The following is a 21,610-nucleotide window of genomic DNA, read 5'->3' on the forward strand; positions in this document are numbered from 1 at the left end:
GGTGACAGGCTGAACTGGCGCTAGGGCTTGCCACTTCTGCTATTACCTCGTGTTCCGTATCAGTCGTGGTGTCAGTTCCGAAAGGAGATCTTGCAGCATTTCCAAGCTGCTAGTGTAGAGAGCAGCTCTAGCTACTCAGACTTAAGCTGGGGATGTTACCAGTTACATCTGAAGACCAGAGTTCTGGTCAAATTACTGTAACTGAAGGATGCTGTTTGCTGAAACATGGAGTGGAACGGTAGGATGAGTAAGGAATTGATGGATGTTTCTCCAGTTGAAAAAGGTGGACTAGAAAGTCGGTAGCTTTTAATACCCAGTGTGCTGTGTCTACACAAATGCAAGGCTTGCTTATAGATGCTGGTTCTTAGAAGTGCTAGTTTATCTATGCTAATCTACTGTAATCTGGTAATATCACTTGGGTAGACTTGGCCACACACAACTGTTTTGAATTTCTCAAAGTCACCAACAGAGAATATACGCTCATTTTTCTTCTTACTGGCTTGCTGCCAGTGTTCAGACGGGTTCCCCCTCCTTGTTTCAGACTGGAGCATTTTTTTGTCCTGGTACTTGAAATTTTGACTGCTGAATGATTTTGCTTCAGATGAAGAATAGGAACTAAAGTTAGCACCTATCCACCAATTTGTAAGCCAAACAGGTGAGGGAAACAAAGATTCTCTGGTCTCCCACCCTTCCTTAACTCTGAACTTGGGTTTCTCAGCCTCCTGTGTACTACCCAAACGTACTGACAGGTACTGTGGGGCACGGAGCAGTTTACAGATATAACAAGTTTATGCTGGCTTATAAGGAAAAAATTTAGTCAGCTTTGCATCATCACTGTTGTCTTTGAAATACCATTATCTAGACATTAATTGTTCTCCATTTAAAAATAAAAAATATGACAGGGAGCTTACCTGCCATGCTCTTAAATGCCTTTTCTAAACCTTAAATAGCTGCACAGGGATCAAGTTCAGCAAAGATGTAGCAAATAGTCATCGTTCAGTTGTGTATCAGATGTCTCCTGCCTAAAAGTGTCATGAACAGTTTACAATAGCAGGAACGTTTCACAAGAGAAGAGGTATTTGCAGTAGAGTTCCCTTTATTTCATGACATTAAAACACACAACCATTAAATACACTTGACACTTCTACTGTGCTATCTAAAAAGCTACGCTCCAATGTACACATGGCACAAATCTGGTGGCATCCACTTCGAACAAGTGGAACATCTAAATCAAAGCAAAGGCTTCACATAAAAAATAGATCTTACTCTCTGCAACTGTATTCTTAAAAAAAATGGTGGTGATGATGAGATTGAATGGCAAGAAAGTGGATTACTGAAGCAACAATCACCTCCCAGATTTAATGCAGAATGTTATTTTTATCAGCTCATCTGCAGATGGCACAAATGAAAGCTGATTAAGGCAAATGCTTCTTAAGAAAGGCCATTTCTTGTAAACAACAAGGACGTTACTTTTTTTCTTCATCAGAAGCTCTTTCTCAGGAGTGACACGTGCTACGTCCCAGGCCCCTGTGGGACCCCTGCCCCTCTCGCTGCTCCTCTATTTCTGAAGGGGTTACGTGGTGCTTTGTGGAATGCCAGCTTGCAGCTGGCTGCGAGAATAGCTGAGCTTTCTTTGCAGGCGGCTGCAGCAGCAAAATGTGCCACCACAAGACTCTCCCAGTGGCCTGGCTGGCCTTCATAATGTGCTTGGCCTCCGGGCTTTAGTATCAGACTGGCAGTGTAGTGTTTGCGACATTTTGTGGATCACCTATATCAAACTATTCACCAGCACAACAATTCAGTAAAAAAAGAGTGAAGGTGTATTAGAAAAAAAGTACCTTATTTTAAAGCCATATTAAGAAAAACTAAGCTATGATTTCATTTTAAGAGCTGCTGTGCACAAATGCTTTGATCCCAAACTAATCAGTGTCTATTAATTAATTGGCACCTAATTAATAGCAACATAAGTCACTAAGCAGTCAAGTTTTTTTACGGGGAATTTCCTCTTGGAAGTAGAGCATCTTCTCATGTCCTGACTTGGAATTTTCCTGCTTTTGTAATATATTTGACACCTTTAAAAGGCTTGTATTTTTCTCCATACATGTCTAGGCGATTCACTTTCAATCCTGAAAAAGACAAAAACAAGTACAAAGTTAAAAGCAGAACGCTAGAAATCACGTCAGTCTGTTTAAAAGTCCTGCTTTCTTGAAGCATGTTAAGATCGGGTAGGAAGCTGATCTTCCTTCCTTTCACAAGTTCATCTGGTTTGAAACAGCAGAAGAGACCATTCTGGTCACCTCCTCATAGCTGCCCTGGCCAGGCAACAGCTTTTGTCTGCTCTACTCAGTGAGGCAACATCCTCCTTCCAAGGGATGAACTACTGGACACACGAGTCTATCTGCCACAGCTCCCGTACACTGCGCTCATTTCCAGTAACGCAGATGAAACAAAGGACAAGTTTGGAATTCTCTTCATTCTAAATCATAATTGCAAGGACCAGCAATCCCTCTGCTATTCATTGAGGAATGCCAGTAGCTATTAATTACCTAGCAGTTTTAGGTTGTCCCCTGCTTCCTCACAGGTCCGTTATCTCTGGCATCCAGCCATTGGATCCACTGTGTTTTGCTAGATTTAAACTAGGGGGTTGCAAATTCAAGAGGAAACTGCAAGATTCTGTTCTTACACAAGGACTAACTGTTATTTACTCAGCAAAGTAGTCAAGGAAGCAAAAGGACCGTAGCCGGGTACCTACCTAGAAAGGTACTACGTGTACTACCACCAATTCTCATCCACTCCCTTCAGTCATCCTCCTCCCTTCCAAATGTGAGTCTTTGCTCTGTTAGGCTTTTAATCCTGCAAAGCTTGCTTGCAGAAGCATTTTACACGTGGATAACTTGCGTGATTTGTTTGCAAACTGAGGCCTTGTTTGCTTTAACTTTATTTCTGCACTTACACTCTAGGCTTCATTTTGATTTTACTTGCAGATTGCTTTGAAGATGAAAAACTAACCAGCTCCAGAAGGAAAGAGTAAGAAGGGCATTCTTGAAAATTAATGGAGTTTTTCTGACCCCTAGAAAGGACTTTAGTGGTACAAGGCTAAAGCAAGTCAAGAGCAGCATGCTACATCATCATCCATCACTCTTCACTAAAAGGATAAATTTGCATGGTTAATGCACAAGTCAACAAAGAAAAAAATGCATTCTTCTGTACCCTCGTCACAGTCTTTCTTAAGTGAAACAACTGGGAATTCACAATTCCCAGCAAGGGAGTCTTCCAGCAAGGGTAACTGTCAGGTTTGGGTAAATCAGACTTTACCTTTTTGGACCAAGCTGACTTCAGATCAGCATCTCCAGTTAAAAGATTAACAGTTTCTCACTTCATTTGCTACTGCTACTCATTCGGTCAGCACCAATTTCACCTAACACCCACCCACTCACCTGAAATTGCAAGCTGTTGTATCTTAAACTGGATGTTTAAACTGGGATTCTCCTCTGGCTTGGCGGCCCCAGACTGCAGGTTCACTATGCCCTTCAGGTTTGGTAGCTTCTGAGGGGTAATTTTGCCAACGTCCCACGTTAACACCTTGTCAGGAAAGAGAGAACAGTAGCAGTAGCTTTGTAGGAAACGAGACCTCTGAGGTCAAGTTTGCGTCAAGCTGTTAGTTTGCAGGCTGGGTACAGAAAGTAGCCTGGTAGCCCTGAGAATTAGCCCACTGGCTGGGAGATGGCACAGTTAAGGCTCCTGCAGGTGTGGTGTCTTTTCTGTCCCAGCATTTCTTTTGCCCTGTCAGCGTTCCTTAGTTAGTCTGTGCACTTAATACATCTTGTTCCCTTAGTAATGGTGATTGTTCCTGTTGTCAGTTCGGGTCAGCTAGATCCATGAAGCAAGGAGAATAACCAGCACAAAGGTCGCAGGAACTTAAACACGAGAATGAAGAGGACAGGAGCAAGGCACTTGGCAAAAGGAGATGTCTAAGCTAGAGTAACTTTCCTAAGGGTCACTTGTTTCCCATTGATTCTTACACTTTAAAGAAGACACATGGAATCAAGTTGGCCCTCTAGGTGCCCACAAGAGGGGGGGTTTTTTTGTTCTTATCATAAAAAAATGAAAATTGTTGATACATGCAGAAAAACGTCAGTTCTCCCTAATTTGACAAACTTTTGCAGTTACAATCCACCTAGTTATCCCAACTCGTGGTAAAACCACTATAATTTATTTCTGCAGAGAGGAAAGGAGACTGCAAGTGTTTTTGTTGATATTTTTGTTTTTAAAAGATCAAGGTCTGTTCTTTTTGAAACAGAGTGTTACTTGGAGAGCTTTCACTTACAATTCAAATCAGTTGCCGACTGAGATATTCCAAGGGCAGCAGAAAGCTCAGAGCAGGGAGTTAGAGCCAGCAGAATGGTTTGACTCAGGCTGCATTTCAGCAAAATGGTTCCTGGGTACTAAAAAGCTTCAGGAGCTTCAGGAAATTTAGGTCTCAAACCCCAGCTCAGAGGCAAGAAAGCAGGACTCCCAAGATACAGTTTTCAGACCCTTTGTTTTCCTTCCTGTGTGTCTTCAGGCAGATCTTTTGGGAGAGTTTTTTTCCTCATCTCCTGCTCCCTGTTTTTCTGGCTACCTATTTTCAAGTCTACTGCATCTTCTCCAGGTAAGTATGTTTTAAAGAACATAGATTGCAAAATATACCATAGCTGAAACCACCAGCAAAATCCTGCTGCATCCACTAAAGAAAAATATTAGGGGGGTGAAGGAGCAAGGGAAAAGAGAGGGGAAGGAAAGGGAAAGGAGACTGATAAAACCACAAATCACAACTAGTGTGTATCTAGGTTTGAAGAAGTAAATTATATAGAGAAGATTTTAATTCATAAACATACGCTAAAGGGAGAGTTTTCTGCTAAGTGTGGAACACCGCTCCAGCGCTCTGCAATATGTATGACTTGTTCTAATGTCATCTTAGATATTTAAATAAAAAAAAAAAACTTACTTTAGTAACTGGGTCAAACGTATAGCTGCCTTGTGTAGCAGTGAGGTTCATATTAAGTACGGCCTTTGGCATGTGAACTGTCATGACAACTCCTTCTACTGTTTTCCCCATATTCTGTTTTGGTCCAATGGTAACATCAAATCTTCCTGAAGAACTGTTTTCCTTAAAACTGATCATGTGTTTCACATATACAGGAATTGCCACCAAGCTGAAAAGAGAAGACAGCAGCTGAATGCATCCTGGCTACTTCTCTGCTCAAGAAAACAAAGCTCTGTCTTGTAAATAGATCTTGTGTTTCTGGCAGGTATTCAAGTTAGAGCCACTTTGTTTCAACAGTGAAAAGTGATACTCAGCTCTTCAACATCATTGCTGAAGTGATTTTTATTAGCAGAGAAATCACAGGAAAGGAAGATTTTCTTCCAAATCACTTGTTCTAATCTCTTTCCCTCCATCTTTTTATTTTTTTTTAATGTAATCTCACTGAGCCAATTCTCAGAACTGCCACCAGTGAAATCAGAATTAGTTTGCAAATATCTGCAGCTTAGACTTTTTTGCTTTTTTCTTTTTATGAAGATCAGTATGTATACAGAGACTTAGCCACAAAGCACCTAGCAGAAACAATGATTACCAGGAGCGAATCGCTCTATATTACTGTTGTGTAGTTTATCCCACTGCAAAATGATTGCTGAGTATCAGCAGCTCATTGAAAAATCTGTTTTCTTGTTTTAGTGCAGACAGAGCAACAGATGAGACAAAACCTGAGAACACGCATTTTGGCAACAATGCAAATTCCCCCCGTAACAAGGAAAATCTGCAGTTACTCAGATGGTATATCTGAAGAACCAGTGTGTCCAGACGGAAACCTACTTTTGTGAACTGACACGGTAGGAAATCAATCTGAAATTCCCATCGGGAGGAATAAACGAAAGGACTCTCTCAGACTCCCAGCGTTTGAACCGAATACATGGATGGAAGCTGACGTCATCCAGCAGCCGTGGGTTCTGTAAGTAGTGGCAAAGTGGTAAGTGAAATCTCATCAAGTATCAGCAGTTGGAACTAGCTACTGAACTCTACACACTTCCTGTATCTTAGACTCTAAGTATCATTCCCAGCCATTATCTGAGACACGTTACGGAGCTAGATGGATTTCTGGTCTGACCTGGTACAGCAGTTCCTGTGCATGTATTTTTATGTACAGACAAAAGCCATTCCAACTACTGACCAATGCAGCAACTTCTACAATATAATGCAAAACTTGTTATGTTATTTTTCATATATTGTAACGCATGAAGTAGTGATTGTGCTCTTAAAATTGTTTAACTCTCATCGTTGAGAAAAATAAATCCTGAGCAATTAAAATTCCCAAATATTTGCTAAATTTACCATGAAAGAAAGAGAAAGATCTGGCATTCCTGAGAGCTTAATACACGAATCAATAACACCTTGGATTTCTGCAAAGACGGTGGAACCTGCGGGGGGAAAAAAAAAAAAAAACCACTTAACATTATTATCAAGGGCCTAACAAACGTGAAGTGCAGCTAGAGGGCACAGATGACATTTGCACAACACTCAAGAACACACTAAGCACAGATAGGAAAGGTCATTCCAGTTACCTGTGGCCTGGGCAGTTTGCTAAAATACACGAGCCAGAGCAAACAGCTTGTCCCAAATCAGCTAATTATACTTGTGCCAGTTGTTACACAGGACTTGTACTGGATGTGCTTGAACTCGTTGCCAGCGATGAGCAAACAAGAATTTCAGAATATACAAGCTCTGAATCTTCCTTTTTTTTCACCCCCATCCCCTGTCTCCAGAAAACTAGCAAATTGTGTAGTGGTGCAGGGAAGTTGAAGCACATCAAAAAAGTCAACATCAAAACACAGTAAGTTCGTGCTATAAAGCTCCAGATAACCTTGGCTTTCACAAGCATGGCTTGTTTAACAGTGGGTTTACACATCATATTCATCCTGATGTTAAATAAATCTACAGCAAAAAACCCCAAACTCCAAAGCAAGAATACCAAGCATCTTACCCAGGAAAGGCTCATTTCCTTAAACGCCCTACAAGGACAGAAAGGCATGAGCAGGACTCTGGACTAATTGGCCCTACAAGCAAAGGTTATTTTAGAAGATATGTAGGAACTATTGCTGATCTAGTCAGGGGGAAGGAGAAACTGTGGGTTAATACTTTGCCTGAAAAGAAGGGATCCTGTTTCAGATGAAAGCAGTTAACTGTATCCCTATGAAACAAGATAACATCCCTATTCTAGGGGAGCAACCTCATCTACTTCTTAGTCCTAGTGAAGGTTAGGAGGAAAGATTGCTAGTCCCAAGGGATCAGAGCAGAAAAGAGTTGCTATGACTACTGCAGCGGATCCTCGGTAGGAAATTTAAACACTCAGCAGACGCTGGTTGGGCTTGAAATACATACAGAAATACAAACATGGTCTTGATTATAACTCCTCAGACTAAGCACTCATACCACTCTTGGGAATCCTATTGAGCTAGGAGAGTACCCGTCAGGGCATTCTGACTGTGATTGCCACCTTCTTTTAGTTTCAAGATGGCAACAGTAAGAGCTGCACAATAGCTATTTATGACTGTTTTATTTTTATCCAGTTCAGTGGTGGCCAAAGCGTTTGTCAAATTGGTGTATGGAACCAAAACAACGTTGACTACTGCTACAACAGCAGCACTGAATGAAGAAAACAGAGATTTGCTTCCTGTCCCATACCACCACAAAATGGTGCTGTGCAGCCTTCAGCTTTAGTAACTTATGGCCCCAATAATGAACAAAACAGCAGGCTCCTGTCCACAGCATGGCAGTTTTCTTCTTGGATTCATTTTTTCTACTTCTTGGCACTGGCAACATTTACACAAAAGTTATCAGATTCCTCCTCAGAGTCAAATCTCAGGTTAAAGATTTTTGTATTTGAAGATATCATGTTTCATTTACAGAAAAGAAAGGAGTATTATTATGCTTCATAATACCTGGCTCTAGTTTATATTTAAGGAAAACAACACTGTCCAGCTATTTTGCACCAAGTTTTGTCTTGCTATCAGAAGAAAGCTTTTGTCTTGCTCATTTGAGGGCCTAAGAGGACTACAGTAAATTGCTGGCAGGAACAATGGAAGGTAGTTTTCTTATCACATTTAAAACTTCAACTATTTTTTTCCATTTATACCTCTTAAGAGATAATCGATATACAAAGAGAAAACATCTAAGCACAGACTATTTCTTGTAGATGTTTCTGAAGCAGCCTAGAGCATATTGCTATTTTAAGATGAACTGAAGAAGTACATTTGGGCATGTCATTTTAAATTGTATATTTCTATTTAAGATATAGATTCGTGTGTATAAAACACACGCAAAAGAGTGGTTGGACTGTAGTCTCTCTAAACACTAGCAGCTAAATGTAAACACATTCAACAAACAAAAATGAGTTTGCAAGGCATCTTACCTGATTTGTCTATAATCGCATCAATTTCTTCAATGACATCAAAATAGGCTTCATTGTTTGTGTATTTTACCCCTGCTCTGCGCCAAGGAATGTTGGACAACTGTCCAGTGGGAAGTGTGTCACCCACATTACTACTGCCTTAAAAATGAAAAGGAACTCAAAATCAGTAATTAATTGCAAAAGGAATGTTTCAACTGCCAAAATTAGGAATCAAAGCAAGATTTGCCCCCAAGAACTGCAGACTAGAACCCGGACCACTAAAATTTCATTCATTAGGTGACGTGAATGCACTTTAAGGATGTGTCCAGACTTACGGTTTTCAGACTATACTTTGCACAGCAAAATACAAGGCTCAAGTCAGCAGGAGGTTTGAGTGGGAGTAGATGTGGGGCTAGATCCTGCGAAGGATTTCATCGCTACAATTCAAGACACTATAGCTCCTTGTGAGGGCCTTAAGTACACTTCCCCTTTCTGCTATGAGTTTTAGCTGGCTGACTTCAGGGCTGATTTACTGATAAGAGTTGTTATGAAGAAAGACCTGGAAGAAGCCTTAGGGAGGGCTCCCGTTCCCTTTGCTTGAGAGCCGTTGTTAGCCTGAGGCTCTCACCCTTGGTACCCACCTGAGCTGCTTTGCAGCAACATGACAGCCACATCTACGCCTGACCATGTGCCAAATCGATCCAGACCCTGCCCATAGACTTGACTTTCTGGCTTGACCTGTCTCCTCATGATGGACTTCCCTGGCAATCACTGAGCTGTAGATGTTATCTGTTATCATCTTATCCCGATCCTGACCCTGACCTGTTGGCTCAACTTCTGGGCTCCTTCACAGTGATGCCACTGCCTGCCTTGCTGTCACCCTCGGTTCCTGGTCCTTAATACCACCCAGTGTGAGAAAAGGGCTTCCTGAGCTACCTAGTTATAAAGTAAAATGATGATTCTTTAAAAAAAAAAAAAAAAAAAATCTTATCACTTCTGGGGCTTAGGTGTCTGATCTTGGAATCCCAGTATACTGGAAACAACTTCCTCTGCTAGAAGTAGGTCTCAGGACAGGGCCCAGCTCACACTTGCTTGTGCCCGTTAGCACAATGAATGTGGTAGCGTGTCCTGACGCATGAGACAGCTCCACTGAGAGGCTGGAGGCCAGTGGTTAGCATTAGTACACAATCTGCTGGGTAGACCCTCTCCTAGCAGGCAGAAAACAGAAGTTTTCATTCTTTTGAGCTAGTAAAATAACTCACACAGAAAAAAACCTCCCTAAAGTCCACCCTGGTGCTATTATACATGGGGCAAGAGTTGCAACCATCTCCTCACTCCCACTGCATCTCTGAAGGAGAGCAGTTGCCGTGTCCACGCCTTGTGTCCCTCAGCAGCCTTGCAGGGTGCAGCAGCACTACGCAGGCTGGGCTGCCAGGCCAGGCAGGCGGGAGGGCTCTCAGGCCGCCGCTTCCCACCCGCTCAGCACTGAGCTGTTGACAGTGACAAGACACAGGCTGCCCTGGGCAGGCGCTTTAGGCTCCTAGGGAATTCTAATAAGACTTCAGATAAAGCAAGAGGATTTGATGCTGCAACCCTTGGCTTCAGGAGTCTTAATTCCCCTTACAGTGGTGCATCTAGTCCATTAACATCATAGATATTTTTCATAAGTATAACTACTACCATCGAAAACCACACTTAAAAAAACCCAACCAAAACCCAGAAATTAAAACTGATGAGATTTTTATACTCAAAGATTAAACCCCATGTGCTACCTCAAAGACCAGCTCCTCTGAGCACTACCTCTGTGTGGCCCTGCAGCCCACCTACTACCCTTCTCTAACACAATGTACAGGCAAACATCTCGCATAGCTCTGACCCCAATGTGACACCTCATGGCATACCTCCCTTGCACTTGGTTGCCAGACAAGCAGATTCCACCAGCTCAGCTGACAGACATTTGGCTCTGTCAGTGCAAGACATACCCATTTACAACAGCCTGAAACCAACTCTGAACTTGACGGATGCTGGAGATGGTGGGGGCGGGGAGGAGGCCGAGGACAGGCTATTTGCTTCCCTTCATGCTATCTGTTCCCAGCCAGCAAAGATTTATTAGCTATCTGTTATATACCTTTCCATAACGATTTCTTATAAAATGCCTAACCTTCTCCAGTGCCGCTCAGTTATTCAAGGCTTGGGGCTAGCTCTGTACCAATCCCAGAGCACCTGTCTCCAGTACGTGCTGTCTGTGCTGGGAACTGCTATTCCTGAGGGACTTCGGCAGCTGTGGCTGGACCAGACAGTGCCACTGGGAATATCAAAGGGGCCAGGCATAAATTGCAAATAAGGAGGAAGCTGCTTTTATTCAACTCTTAATTGTGAGAAGTGGCAAGACAGTGGCCTCACCTTACAGATTCACACCAATATGATACTATTTTTCAGCTATGAAGCATGATGGGGCTTTGTTTTTAAGCAGCCAGCCACCACTGAAAATTATTTTCATACCTGTGATGGAGTTGACAACGGAGCGCAAAATCGTGGGAGGCTTAATCAGCTCCTTCAATATATTGGATTCTGTTGCCAGTGGAAAGCCATTGTCTAACATTTCTTCTAGAAGTTCATACACAATAACTACATTGTCCTTAATTGCAGTCTCAGAACATTCACCGAAGTAATCCTAAACAAATCAGAGATTACAGAGGAGAGGATTTTTATTCCTGTTAAAATGCTTTCCAAAGTTTGTTTGGTTTTTTTTGCTTACAGAAACCCTCCAATATATGAAGGAATTTTAGTGCCTAAACTGACTAGCTACTTCTACAGTCTGATTGCATCATATGTTAAGGTTACATTTATCATCTAATTCGAAATAAAGACAGCGTGAACAGTGAAATTAATGTAATCCGGTTATCTAGTATGTATGCCCCAAAGGTTCTCCCACTTGTGAACATTAACACATCTTCAGTTAGAACACTTGTAAAATAAGGAAAGTATCTTTTGGCAATGTCCAATCTTCACAGAGATTCCTTTATTTACAGTATCTGTGAAACAGGTTGAAAACTGACTCACGCTTCGCATCTCTTTCATCCCTACAGAGTGCTTCATGACTGCATCTCCTTCTTGTTCATCTATATAACATGAACAGTACGAAAGCTTACAGAAAAAAGACAGCATTTACAAAGTGGGATTTGGGTTTTAGTGCATATGCACTGGTACCTAATAAATCAAATGAATACACAAAATATACCTTCTTTTACTTCGTACTCTATAAACCAGTGTGTGACTTAAAAATTGCAAAGGGGAAATTCCCTTGGAATTATTTCAATTTTAAAATTATTTAATGGTGACAGACCTGGAAAGTATCTGCTACTCTGTGTAGAAATTCAATTACAAAGAGTGGTGGCACTTCTGTCTGTATGACAGACACAAAGAAGATTTTATCCCGATAGATGCTGATGAGGTAGTGATGTGGCGTTGAGATGACAGGAGGCACATTCTCAACATCGATTGCTTTCTCCTGAGCTTCAAAGAAATAATCACACACAGATTGGCTCACAACGCTCTTCCAGTGCTTCTCCAAGAATATATCACCAGAACAGTTTATAAGAAACAGGCTGTGGATCATTTTCTGTTGGAAACACATTCAAAGAAGTTAAAATAAACAAAAGGATATGACGATTGACATTATTTCTTTTCCCAGATTCCCTTTCTTACAACGGTTATTCTTTATTAACGTGCACTGTGAATTTAAGAACTGCTTTGCTGCTTTTCTTTAAATTGCGTTTTCTTTATTTAGAGGAATGTTCCACCACAAAATATTTCACGGTGGATTAAGTCGCTAACATCTATCACAGTGCAAGCAAGAAGCTAGCACCCTTGATTTCCACTTTCATCCCTATTTGGTATTTGTAGTTTATTTCTTAAAGAAAAGCTAACTCTCATGAGTTGGCACTCACTTAAACATGTTTGGCAGTGTGTAAGGGTAACTTATACATAAAGTTTCCTATGGCAGAGGAGTTTGCGTAACATTTACACACATAACTAAGAACTGCAGTACCTTAAAGATACAGCTCTTTAGCTTGTCAGCTTTCAGCTACTGAACTAGAAAAGTGTTTATTTGCTGGCTGATTAGTCTTTTACTTATGATCTATGCCAAGCTGCACTTGGATAAAGGGTTGGAATTCATTAAAAGTACACAAGACCCGGAGTTTAAATCTGGTTTAATGAATAAAATTGACTCAAATGTGCTTAACACAGACGAAATATGTTTACATAAAATGTTTTACATTTAAAAACTAACTCACTCATGAAAAAGGAGAGTATGAACTACAGATAAGGAATGTAACTTTTTTCTTGTAACTTTAAAGATTTACAAATAATACGCCTCAGCCACTGATCCTTCATTTTATTCATGGAACAAGAAGCTTATCTGCCTTTTTTTAAAACTAATTCCCAGTCTATTTCTCAACTTTCAATGAGATAACAAGTGAACAAAGTTGTTGATTCAAATGAAGTGAATAAACTATTTTCTCCACATCTATAGAAGAGACAAATGTTATCAGACTTCAGTTTATCTCTTTATCCTTCACATCAGACAGATATAATGCTTTGGCTGACGTGGAGCATAACCATCCTCTGACAAAAATAAGGTCCAAGTTTAAACTCGGGCTTAGAAAACAAAACAAACAAATTGTAACTCAAGCACTGGCTCCTCATGGTGAAGTTAACCTGGTACTTATATCCTGCATAAATTTATTCTGTAGTTGAAGAAGCTGCCCCTGCCACAGGCTATTCATCCCTTTTGCCTTCTAGGCACTGATTTGAGCAGGTCTGTGGCTCTGCAATTACCTATATCAGGGAACTGGTCCAGTCATAAATTGACCCAGAAAAGGAGTTTCTGGTTAGATCAGCTTCCTGATACAAGTTATTACATTGCCAGAGCGTGCTACAGCTGGCACAGAGAGGAGGTGGTAGAAATGGGCAGATGATAGCAATGGAGACATCCTGAACCGAAGTTTATTTAGCCTTTGGAGGAATTCAAACATGACTGGGAAGAGACCAAACAGCACTGGGTGTCCACACCTTGAAACAGGAAGACCACCATCAAGTCTGCATGTTCAAGAGAAGCCAAACACATGTACCAAAACCCTACCATATCTTTCATTAATATTAGGATGTTTAGCCAGGATCATCCATAAAATGCAGATAAAATTTGCTCCTTCACTAATGTTAACTCTGGCACACAAATGTGAAGACGGCACAGAAGTATCTAGATGTAAATGGCCCAGTCCCACAGAGATATTAAGGAGTCTAAACACTGTATGATTAAGCCTGATTCCAAAATACTGGAATAAGCACTTAGCTCCATCCAGAATGAGCTCTTCTTGCTGTGTCTGAATCTAAATTGCCCAGAGTACTAGGCTGACCTCCCAACACACTTTGTAACACTGAAAAATGGTCTGGCCCTGCAGATCTCGACAAAACAAAGCCTGTCTTCCAAAGCTCACCAGAGAAGGTGAAAAAGGACTACTGAAGAAGGTAGTTAGCATGCTATTTCTCTCCACCTAAGTCAGCAGATGTGGGAAGGGAGCCAAGATCCAGCTTTTCAAATTCAAAACTCCAGCTGCTCCTTCACATGCATGACAGCAATGTGCTCATCTTCACTGGGGCCTTGCCAGGTCTTGGATACCTCCTGTGAAGAGCACACTGTCTTTGGTGGTAGACACAAAAAGACCAATAGTCAAAATGTGGACAGAAAAATCCAATTAAGCCAACACCGTATATAAGAGGAGGTTCTTTTGGAAACGGTGATTGCCAAGTTGCTGAAGAGTGGGAAAGGAAACAAAGCTATAAAGTGTTATTGTGTGTTTCTACTGCATCTCTCCTGGACCAAACTAATCTCTAATTTAGTTTGTTAAAAAACCAGGCAATTTTAATACTATGAGCACAGCATTCTTATAAAGAAGCCTCGACGCAATTGCTTTAATCCAGTTTAACTAAACATGCTCTGAATACAGCCAGCACTGAACATTAAAACCCTCCAAAATCTCCTGGATAGTCACACAGCGGTGGCAAGTATAATCAACCACTGAATGTCAGTATTGTTCCACACCAAGGCAGACCAAACATATGAAGGTGATCAGCTATAAAGCTTAGAACAGTCCTCTGTACATTTTAATATGGATACAATAGCATATCTGTTAACAAATATAAAACCCAATTCCTCGTAAATGCACACAAAGCTGCATAGGAGAGTTTCAGTACAAGCAGCACCAGTAAGACTCCATTTCCAGAGGACTTGACCTACAGCCCACTGTGGAGAAGCTATGCTGGACTGCAGGCAGCTTCGGACGATACTCTGACATAGTGTATGGGATCCGTGTGACAGAGTGTTTTTAAGGCCTAGCAGTTGTCCTGCTGTTAACGTTCATACAGATTCTATTGAGCAGAAACGACTGCATTTGTCACGATATACTTGTAACAAGCACAGCAGTGCAGCAGGCCCTAAACACAGTAACTTCATTCTACTGTGCCCACAGCAAGCTCCTGGCGCACAAAATGGCTGTGTTAGCAAGGCCTCTTCTTTCGCCGTAAGTTCCACTTAGGATATTAGACCATGACTTGGTATGCAATTGAGGGAGGGCACGGGTAGCCAGAAAGGGTGGTAGTGTTGAAACACTGCCCCTGTTCACTCATCTGCCCCAGGCTGCCCAGGTACCAGCTGTGTTCATATGAGTGTTTGTGTGGCCTCATGGTGAATTGGAGTAGCAAGCTGATCCAGGGGACCATTCTTGGCAGATTATAGCTTTACAGTATCTGTGGAAACTGAGCAGTAAAATCCCACCTAGCTGCCTACCCTATCTATCTTCTGGGTAGGAAGATAAGGATTACAGGATTTCCCATGATACATAATGTTTTTGCTTCTAGCATAAGAGTTTCCTCCAAAACCCCTCACATATTCCTTTCCTCCTTCACAAGTTTCAGCAGTACACTAATTTAGAGTGCTCTGGAAAATCCAAGCTCTCTCCTTGCAGCTTAAGCACAGAGCAGGCAGACTCACGGGCACAAGGCCTGCCCTACCAGTCAATGGGCAGCGCAGTTTGGATGCTTCCCTCTGCCAGGGCTGACTGTAGCAAAGAAGCTCGTACAGCAGCGAGGACATCAGTCTATCATACACAAGACTAAGTCATTTGATTTATCCCACACACTATCAAACAATTGGCACCAGCCAATTAAAGATGGATTTCATGTTGGGTATCTTACAACTGGTACTACTACAAAAATATCTTATGTAAGCTATTATTTAACCAAAATTACTTACAGTGTTCCCAATACTGCAGATTTCCCTGCTACTCTATTTTTTGAGTGCCAGATTTCGTTTCAGACACGTAGACATCCCTGAATTCATTTCTCAATACCCTACCTTCTTCTGTCTCATCAGACCATTAGATTTGCAAAGAAAAAAAGATTAAAAAATGCTCAACATAAGCAATCAATCTAGTAGCAGTAAGATTCCTCACACCAACAGGTCAAGTTAATACTTGTGGCCAAACAGCAAAGCATGTTAAGAGCTGCGACACTTTGAGGGTAAAGGTCTTGAATCAATGTTCCAAAGTTTAAAAAAACCAACAGCAAAAGCATACCACCAAAATTTACGAATCATGAGAGTACCTGTGCAGCAGCGTGCACATACACCACTTTGAGATGGCAGCATAAAACCACTCTATGTAAAATACTGAAGGTGCGCTTCCAGGACTATTTCAAAAGGACATGGCTCCCATCTCTCTGCTTTTAGGCCTACCTAAGAAGCAGACTGAAGACATACATGGATTAGTATTTGCATCCACAGTCCAGAGCAAGCCATTCAGGTTCATTTTTAGTAGGCTGACAGCCTTCCACACTACTGCCTGACGGAAGTCATCTTACAGGCACTGCAGCAACCAGCAGCCCAGCACAGGTTTTGCAACTTCTTCTCACAGACTTCCCATCCTTGCTCTGACACACGAAACTCCACCTGATTCTTTGTAGTCATTTCTATCCTACCAGAATTTGAAGTCCTCACAGAAGAACTAAATATTTTAAATATTTTAACCAAGGCGCCTTCAATACGCTGCTTCCAAGTCTGTATGCTTTCTTTTGACTAAATCTGGATTTTGCAATGTTACTGCTTTTTCAGTCTCTTGGCAGAGAAACATCTGGGCTGAAGTCACAGCAGGCTCACAAGACAAAAGTGGAGCTCATTGGCAAGAGGGAGAGGCTGCGAGCACGGGAAAAAGACTGATTGCACATGCTTGTCCTTAGCTACAATTAAATACTCTAAAATGTAATTAATGCAGAAATACTGTTACAGCTGCTTTTCCATAACACTGAGTTACAGTCAAAGCTCTGAAAACCAGGAAGTGAGGAATTTATCGCTGACCTCTGCAATGCCCTTTAGAGCTAGTAATAATTACTGAAAACGACTCAAAATGGGACCATCACTGGGAAAGTATTCCACAGCTTCCATGTTCCCTGCATTTGGCATAGCTGCTCTGAAGGGCGGAAGGATTAGTCGGGGTGGACTGTCTGAGCCTCTGTTATGTATTTGTGCAAATGAAGTTCTAGTGACAAGCAAATGGAAAGTAATCAAATGCTTAAAGTAATCCGGAGAAACAAATAAGCTAAGATAGGCAGTTCTATTTCTGTTTTAAAGCTAATATTTTTGTCACAACTAGCTGGTCGGTAGTTCAGCTTTTTCCTGTAAATTCAAGATGTGTCACAAATGTCTCACAGATGTGGCAAAACTAGACGACCTTTGCTCCCCACCTCCCCAACCCTATTCACTGGCTCTTAAAACAGCAAACCTAATGAAGAGAAGTCCTATTAAATACTTCAACGACATTTTCAAGACAGCCAACATGGCAGCTCTGAACATATGTATAACTGGCTGGACAAACCCTGACACCGCATTAGAAGTTGTGATTCAAACTGATACACCTGGAAGTCTCAGATCTTACTAAAATGTGAGTGTTCTGTAATTTCACAGTTTTTGTAAGGCTCCTATCATTGTTAGCGTGTCTTCCTGCTGCTGCTCAAGTGTCAATAACCTTTTTACTTGTAAGATTCCCACAGCTTAGGTATCTGCACATTAAAGTAAGAACATTTTTGCAGCCCTTCTTAAGAACTGCCTGGTGTTCCTCTGTTAGTCAAGCAAAACTCCCCAAATCAAATCAACTCTATCTTAACCACCACGACATGCTTGTGTCTGTACAACTACTCAGATGCATATTTTACCAGCAAGATCATCCCTATTAAAGACTAAACACTTTGCTTCCCAGATGCTCAGTATACATTTATTTATCTTTACTCTCATTTAAAGCAATGTTAGTAACTTTCTGGAATGATTTTTAGAAGAAAGTAGTGCTTCGAGAATACTTTGAAGTTGTCTTAAATCAGTGTTTGGTATCTATACAAGATTTCCAACTTCCTCCATGCTTTTACCAATAACAATCACAGCCTGCATAAGAATTTGTGCAGCATTTCATCTACTGACTGATGAGCTTTCCAATAATACATTTGCACGGCGCCTCTGTTCAATTTAGTTCCAGTATAAATTTTCTAACTGCTGGCAAGATAATTCCATCTCTTGCCAAAAGAACAATATTAGATCCTGAATAATCGAACAATATTAGATCTGAATAACTGCAGTTCCCTTTGGGACCTGCAAGAACAGAAAGCTTGACTGTAAAAGCTGAAAAAGCAAGAGTTTCTCAGGAAAAAAAAAACCACCGAAACAATTAAAAATTAATTGCTAAAACTACATTTTTACATGAAGATGGAACATTTCTAACACAATTTACATCCGAATCAGCCGCTTCAGGACTACTAAGGGACCACTTAAGAAATTCACTCTCTGAAAGCAGTACTGAATAGATAGAGAGGACCAAATGGACACAGGTAAGGTGAATATCTTGTCACGCTTCTACTGTCAATGAGATTTCCAGGAACAGACTGATAATTAGGCTAATATTCCAGCCAAACCATAGAGAACTCTGAACGGCCAAGGCAGCAGGATCCAATCAAAGGACATAAAAAACTCGTCTCAGTATTCTTTGGGAAGATGTTTTCCATCATGCTCTCCCAATTCACTGCTCCAGTAAGTCTGACGGGCCGGAACAACAGTGCTACCAGCTTTATACTGCTCTTTTTCACAGGCTCTATTTTAAGAGGCACTTGAGGTTCCAGAAAGGACAAGCACAGTGCCAAAGAGCTGAGCCATGCACTACTGAAATACTAGATCAGAGCCAACAAGTATCACTGGAACCCTGCTGTAAATGACAGTTCTTACTAATGTGTCTGCACTCTGCCACAACTAGGCTAAATGCAGATAGTAGAAAGAAGGCATATAACCGTTTTTACTTCCCTTCTCTTCCATGAGAAGAGAGCAGAGTGGCATTCTTTCCATTCTTCCATCCTATATGAATAAAATCAGTCTCCTGAATACTAAGTCTTAAAGAATCTTCTAAGAAGTTCCTGTTAAAAAGCAGCCTCTCATGCCTTACACTGAATAAGCATAAAAAAGATTTCACTTATTTTCTGTAGATTAACTAAGTTTTGAAAGCTATATGGAAGCTGTAAGTTGGGGAAAAATAAAAGGGAAATAAGAGGAAGGAACTTAACCTTTTGAAAAGGTTTAATTTGGTTTCTTCCCATTACTGCAGCCATGAAGTACAGCTGCCACTTGTCACCTGCTGTTCAGACCTCTCTACCTCAAGGACTTAAATTTCTCTTTCATGAATCCTCATGACAATGTTTCTATTTAAGATTCTTAATGCAGAACCGCTTGTAAGGAGAGCTTTGTTTGAAAGAGCAACTGGGACTTAGCTGGTGCATAGCTGGTGCATAGCTATTTTGCACAACAGGAAATTTGATTTCTGGACAAGGACAGCAAAATTAACCACTAAAGGGTGTGGAGTGGTCTTAATGTTTAATTTGCGATCTGCAAGGTATTTTCAGGTACGTGCACACAGACAGGAAAGAATCTGCTCGTCCCATTTTTGTTTTTCTCCAAAACCAGGTGTGCTTGTGTTTTTGAGTTAGCAACTAACACACCACAGATTAAATCCTAGACATTTACAGTGAAATACCTTTCAGATTTTTTTTTAAATAAATGAGAAGCTATGTACATTCAAACCTGCTGGGAACTGCCAGCTGAATCAGTTTCATGGTTGGCATAGTCAGTTCTTTTGTAAAACATAGCTTCCATCATTCTACCTCTCGCATGAGTAATTTAATTTGCTTGTGCTTTTCTCGCAAAATAGCTTTTCCTCTCCCATACTGCAGTCTGCCTTCTATGAACACAAATTTTCATTATTCAAGTATGATTTTTTGCCTGGTTGTTTATACAATAGCTGCATTTAACGGTGATGTTATTCCTCCCGTCTGATCGACATCTAATAGGTCCAAATCACTCATCATACTGAAAAGATGGGAAGTGCATTGCTACTTCAAAGCAGATGAGCACTGAAACAAAAGAAGCGACAACCTCCACTCAATTACCCTGGTAGGTACTGAACAGGGCAGAAGCGATGTGCAATGTGCAGCGGTGGATGATACTGGATTAATTTCCAGCACATATTATGCAAATCTACACTCACAGGGCCCCTTGCTAATTAAGCAAGTACAGCACGACCAGAACCACCGCGTTTGCAGGAATGCTGCTGAAGGAAGATCCAGGTGAGCGACCTGGGTGCTACCCCTCCTGCAGCCCCCCCCGCCCCTCCCGGTGTGGCTTTGCTGCAGGTTTTGCACATCGCCCTGAATGGCCGTTCCTGCATCACCCCTCCCGCAGGCCCTGTGCCATCCCCCCGAAAAAACACACTAAATTACCTCCCTGGGCACAGTCCCTGCTTCTCATCACTGCCTATGGTTCTGGAGTAACCTGTGTGGACGCCCCTGGGGCTGGGGTACCGCTCGGGGGAGAGCCCAGGGCAGAAGGCGGCCCCACGCCGAGCCCCCCCAGGCCCACGGCTCTGCCGGGCGCCGGCCGGGCCCCCGCTCCAGCACCAGAGCCCAGAAAAACAAGGGCTTTATTCAAACACGGAAATAATTTCGTATTTAAATGGGCACCGAACAACGGAAACGGACGCCGGTAAAACGGGAAGTCTGGGATTTACGGGGCAGCCTCCCGCTACCGCCGCTGACGGGGAGGTCACCCCCGTCCGACTCCAGCCGCCCGGAGCAGCCGGCTGCCCACGGGGCCGGGCGCAGGCGGCTCCCGCCGGGCGGGGGTCCCGCGGCTGCCGCCGAGGCCGGGCCCGCCCCGCCGCGACGGCGGCCGCTTCCCCCGACGCCGGAAACCGACGCCCCCCCCGGTGAGGCCTCCCTCAGCGGCCCGGGCCCCCCGCCCCCGGCCCCACGTACCTCCCCCGGCCCGGTGCGGCCCGCTCGGCCCGTCCCGCTCCCGGGGCAGCGGCCAAGATGGCGGCGAGGCCCGGCAGCGCGCGGGGCCGCCCCCCGGCGGAGGCGCAGGCGGCCGGGGCGCTGCCTGCGCTGAGCGGCGAATAACGGGCGCCCCCCCCGGCCCCGCCGCCGCGGCCAGGCCCGCCGCGCCCCCTCGGCCTCGGCGGCGGGCAGGGCACGGGGGCTGCCTCGGGGCGCTAAGGACGGCCGGGCGGGCGGCGCGGCGGCGCACCGCTGGGCTGGAGCGGCGGGCGGCGCGGCCTCGCCTCCCCTCCCCGTCAGGCGCCCGGCACGGCCGCCCGCCCCGCCGCCCCCGCCCCCCCGCTGGCGGTGCCGGCGCGGTCGGCGGGGCGGGCCGGGGCCGGCGGGCGGGCCGAGGCGAGCGGAGCGCGCCGCACGCCGCCCAGCGCGAAGATGGCAGCGGGGGAGCCGCAAGCCAAGAAGCTCAAGCTGGAGCAAAAGCAACTGAGGTAACGGGCGGCGGGGCGGCGGGAGGGGCTCTTCTTCACGAAGAAGCCCCGGCGGATGCCGGCGGGTTGGCAGGGTGCCGCCGGTGCTGCCGCCGGCGGAGGACGAGACACGTGCTGCCGCGATGCGCGGTGAAAGTCACGCCCGGAGGGTCCCGCCGGGCCGGGCTGGGCTGGGCTGGGCGCGGTGCGGGCGGCCCCGCCGCGGGACCGCGCTGCTCATTCGGCGGCGCCGGGCGCACGTGGAGGCGGGCGGCGGGCCCGTCCCGTTGGCGCGGCGCC

The 21,610-nt window shown here is 43.6% G+C and overlaps 1 protein-coding gene across 1 annotated transcript; it reads right to left on the reverse strand.

Annotated features, from left to right (window-relative positions):
• Window positions 1-1,082: 1,082 nt before the first annotated feature.
• On the reverse strand, window positions 1,083-20,853 carry AP3M1 (adaptor related protein complex 3 subunit mu 1). Its single transcript, XM_075717811.1, has 9 exons — window positions 20,823-20,853; window positions 11,773-12,048; window positions 10,929-11,100; window positions 8,448-8,585; window positions 6,371-6,456; window positions 5,855-5,988; window positions 4,988-5,195; window positions 3,438-3,582; window positions 1,083-2,126 (listed from the first exon to the last, which is right to left on the reverse strand). The coding sequence occupies exons 2-9, from the start codon at window positions 12,043-12,045 to the stop codon at window positions 2,026-2,028; spliced, it is 1,257 nt and encodes a 418-aa protein (XP_075573926.1). The 5' UTR covers window positions 12,046-12,048; window positions 20,823-20,853; the 3' UTR covers window positions 1,083-2,025.
• Between the last annotated feature and the right edge of the window lie 757 nt (window positions 20,854-21,610).

Source organism: Pelecanus crispus, chromosome 10, assembly GCF_030463565.1.
Source record: "Pelecanus crispus isolate bPelCri1 chromosome 10, bPelCri1.pri, whole genome shotgun sequence".
Lineage (NCBI taxonomy): Eukaryota > Metazoa > Chordata > Aves > Pelecaniformes > Pelecanidae > Pelecanus > Pelecanus crispus.